At 33.9% G+C, this 4,308-nt stretch overlaps 1 protein-coding gene across 1 annotated transcript; it reads right to left on the bottom strand.

Annotated features, from left to right (window-relative positions):
• Nucleotides 1–1,164: 1,164 nt before the first annotated feature.
• LOC105126043 (probable mannitol dehydrogenase) lies at nt 1,165–3,529 on the bottom strand. The gene is made up of 5 exons (XM_011026771.1): nt 3,187–3,529; nt 2,950–3,063; nt 1,972–2,485; nt 1,711–1,864; nt 1,165–1,619 (listed from the first exon to the last, which is right to left on the bottom strand). The coding sequence occupies exons 1-5, from the start codon at nt 3,285–3,287 to the stop codon at nt 1,420–1,422; spliced, it is 1,083 nt and encodes a 360-aa protein (XP_011025073.1). The 5' UTR covers nt 3,288–3,529; the 3' UTR covers nt 1,165–1,419.
• Between the last annotated feature and the right edge of the window lie 779 nt (nt 3,530–4,308).

The raw sequence follows: 4,308 nt of genomic DNA, 5'->3' as shown, positions 1-4,308 counted from the left end.
CTATAATATGTTATAATCACATGATAATTTCATCGATAAATCAATATGTGATTATATTCTTGAGAAAATGACCGAACGAAATAAAAATCACCTACAATATATTTTTTAACTATATTTTTTTATTCATTATTCTATCAATAATTGTACTTCCAACAAAATCAAGCTTTAAAAATCATTGAAATATTTTGTCAGTCTTTTGCTATTTTGTTGTAGTGTAACATAAAAATATGTATAGAAATTGATTAAAAATATAAAGAATAAAGAATTTGTGCTTTTAATTGGAATAATCATGTAACAAGGATGATCAAGATGTCCAGTGAGTTAATGCTAAATAATTTTTAAAATAATATTATGAATATTAAATTGTTTCCTCGACTCATTTTAATTAGAAATTTTTAACTATTAAAATATTGATTCATTCCTGACAAAAGACATTCAAGTACAATTATTTGTTTAAAATAGAAATTAATTTATAGTAATATTTTAAAATTACTAATTAAAAAATATATTCTATTAGTAATAAAATTATGGATTAAAAACACTTAAACAATACAAATATCAAGCAAGGCATCCTTCATGGATGATATACATTTCATCATTGGTAATTACAATAGATGTTATGAAAGTCAATGAGAATTAGTGTGTACTCATAACATGGTCAGGGTTTCAAATTTAATCCATTGTGGGTTGGATACTCGAATCCTAGTTTAGTTTCCATCACCCTCGAATAACAGACTTCATTAAAAAAAAAAAAAAACCCTGATTTCTTCATATAAGAGTGGAGCCATGTATGCCTTAATGTCTTCATATTGTTTTAGACTAATTAAAAAGTGTTTGGATTTTAGTTATATTTGCAACTTAGCCATCGAATAAATAGTTTTGGATGGTTACTGATTAAAGTATAGTTAGTCATCGAATAAATAATTTTTTATGAATTTATGGGGTTTTTTATGTAATTATGTTAGAAGTATTTTGGATAATATTATAAAAAATAAAATATTAAAAACAATAATTAAAATGATGACATAAGAAATTAAAGGGATTGCGAAATCAATCATATTTATGACATTGCAATATATGAATCTGACAATTGCTTTAAATCATAAATTATTCATTATTATTAAATAATTTATTTCATTCATTCAAATAAAAAAACAACGCGAATTGTGACATAAAAAATAACAATTAGTATATTAAAAATAAGGTGAGCAATCTTCGTAGATCCAAAGTAATGGATTTGGAAGGAAAGGAACCACAAGGGTTGGGCCTTCCAATTCCCTTGCCCACCATAGCACTACAAGCCGATATATGTTTTAGTTACCAGACAAAAACTTAATGCTAAAAGCTGAAAAATGATTCGGACCCACGAATCCTCAAAACACAGGCCACTTCTCCACTGAGGTATATGGAAGATAAACATCAAATCTTCAATGTATTGCCAATGTCAATCACAAATCTGTACCTAACATCTGATTTCGATAGCCGCTCCATGGCAGTGTTCACATAATCCATTGGAATAACCTCAACGTCTGCTGTTATGTTGTTCTTGGCTGCAAAATCAATCATCTCTTGTGTTTCCTTTATTCCTCCGATGCTACTACCACCCACTATCTTCCTTCCTGTTTATCCATAACAATAGTGTAAGTTGCATTGTTTATTTTACTACCATGCTAAATGAGGCTTAATTTAGATTGGTTGAGATATGTATACCCATGATTAGAGGAAACACTGGTAGCTCAAGTGGCTTCTCCGGCGCACCAACCAAAACCAGCTTTCCTTGAGTCTTCAACAGACCAATCAAAGGGAAGAGAGGGTGCATCGTCGAGACCGTGTCGATTATACCATCCATTGTGCCTATTGCAGCCTAATAGCGAGCAGCAATAAGATTAGAAGACAAGCATATAGGAAAGCAGATTGAGTTTCTTTATTCAGTTAATAATGCAAGGATTGTGCTCTCTGCATCATGCATACCTGCATCTGATCGGGGTCACGACTAACCAAAAATGAATGAGCACCAAGATGCTCAAGAGCCTCCTGCTTCTTTTTTGGAGAGGTACTGATCACTGTCACCTTGATCCCCATCGCTTTTGCAAACTTTACAGCTACATGACCCAGCCCACCAAGCCCGACGACACCCACATGCATACCTGGTTTGTCAAGGCCATAATATTTCAAGGGGCTATACACTGTAATCCCAGCGCATAGGAGAGGAGCGCCGGCATCAAGAGGAAAATTCTCTGGAATTCGAATTACATAGTGCTCATCTGCGACCATAATGTCTGAGAAGCCTCCGTATGTGGTGGCTCCATCATGGTACTTGCCACCACTGGTGACTACTATTTCTGGGCAGTAATTTTCAAGATCGTCGCGACAACTATCGCAAGAGTGGCATGATCCAACCATGTACCCTACCCCAACTTTATCTCCAACTTTGAACTTTTCAACCTTGCTTCCTACCCCCGTCACTTGTCCCACAATCTCATGCCTGCATTGCCAATATTCTCAACATAAACTTCAAATGCATGTCCATATTAGGAAACGAACTTTTGGTGAACTTAATATGTTATCCTTAATGTCCATTTATCAAATAAATGTACACTGGAAAAAAAAAAAAATCTCGTGATAAGATCATTTCCCATGATACAAGGATTCAGGTATAAACAGCCATATATTTAGATCGTTTATCAGTGTCAAAACGTGGACGAATAATTTTTAATTAATTCATCACTCATCAGGGTGTTTATCGGGCGGAGCAAGAAAAAAAATTAAAAAGGGTTAAATTAAAAGAATTATTTTAAAAGGATTAAAATTTCAATTATTTTACTACTAAAATTAAAAACATTAACAAGAAAAGGGCTGAAAAAAACATTTCTTTGCAGGGGCGGGGATCTGCCAGCCCCCTGCCTCTGCCACTGGTTATATATATTCATATGATATCAGAGAACATACCCAGGGACAACAGGGTAGGAAGAGATACCCCACTCATTCTTGATCATATGAAGGTCCGAATGACATATTCCACAGAACAGCACCTTCAATGCCACGTCCTTCTCTCCTGTTGCCCTGCAATAGAAATTCTTCCTTAATACAATTCATAAAACGGGAGATATTCATAGGTATAGAGTGATCAATCGGTGGGGATAAAAAAAGAGCCCAAAAAAGCAGTTCAGAGATAAGAGATGGAACCTCCGAGAGAATTTGAAAGGAGAGAGGACCCCAGATTGGTCTCTTGCTGCCCATCCAAAAGCCTCAGCGGGATGCCCTTCCTGACAAGATTTTGCTGCCATTTCTTTTCCTCTGTTTTTGCACGAATTAAGTTGTGGATGGTAGTGCTCATGTACAGGAAATGGTGCACCTATTTATAATGGTGGATGGTTAGCTATTTTGCTGGAGGAGGCAGGGCTAGCGTACCATGTTTTAGGCAAGCACCGAGAAAAGAAGTCGTTGAACGAAACACAAAACTAAACTTCGGCCGAGATAATTTTCTCGCGCATGCCTTTTGGACTCCTCCTCTTCCGTGTGTTGAATGGCCTTCCTTCGAAACAGGTGAGCAAGTACAATCATAGATACTCATCAACTAGGAAAAATTGTTATCCCAACCTCTACGAGATAATTTTTATCATAACATCGGTGGAGATGTCATTTCTATCGATTTTGGATAATTCTTTATGATATTTTTGTTAAATATTCATGTAGTTTTATTTATTAGAAGTAGAATAATATTTTTTAGTTTAATCTATATATATATTTTTGTATTTAGATTAACACTAAGCACTCATAATAAATAGATCATTGAGAATTTTAGCTTTATTTTTGTGTTTGATCTTGATTGTTTTAATATGGTTTTAGAACTGGTTTTATGAAATGAGACTTAATCCTGAACACAACTTTCGCGAATCCAACTTTGCGGTGAGTTTGGTATTTCACCTTCCCTACAGCTTTTGCAATTATTTTGGAATTTTATCTTCCCTTCAATTTTGGTACTTGGTATTTGTGTTCAGTTTTTGTAAATTTGTTTCGTGCTTTGGCATAACATATATTTTCAAGAAGATATTTGTTTAGTTTCTGCAATTTCTATTCAGTTTTTACAAATTTTTATTTTTATTTTCCACTGCTTTTGTATTCTAGTTCTCTGTGATTGTTGATTATAGCTATTGAAAGAGATTATTTGCTTCAGTTTGTGAGTATAAGGTTAGATGGGAAGAATTATTCGTATTGGACTATATAATGAGAAATTTTTTTTAAGGAAAAAAGGATATGGAGATATGTTAGTGGAACCTATATGGTACCTAAAAATACTAAGGAAGG

This window comes from Populus euphratica, unplaced genomic scaffold (genome assembly GCF_000495115.2).
Source record: "Populus euphratica unplaced genomic scaffold, PopEup_1.0 scaffold44.1, whole genome shotgun sequence".
Classification (NCBI taxonomy): Eukaryota; Viridiplantae; Streptophyta; class Magnoliopsida; order Malpighiales; family Salicaceae; genus Populus; species Populus euphratica.
Note: the sequence above shows the minus strand (reverse complement) of the source record. Positions and strands in the feature narration are given on the sequence as shown.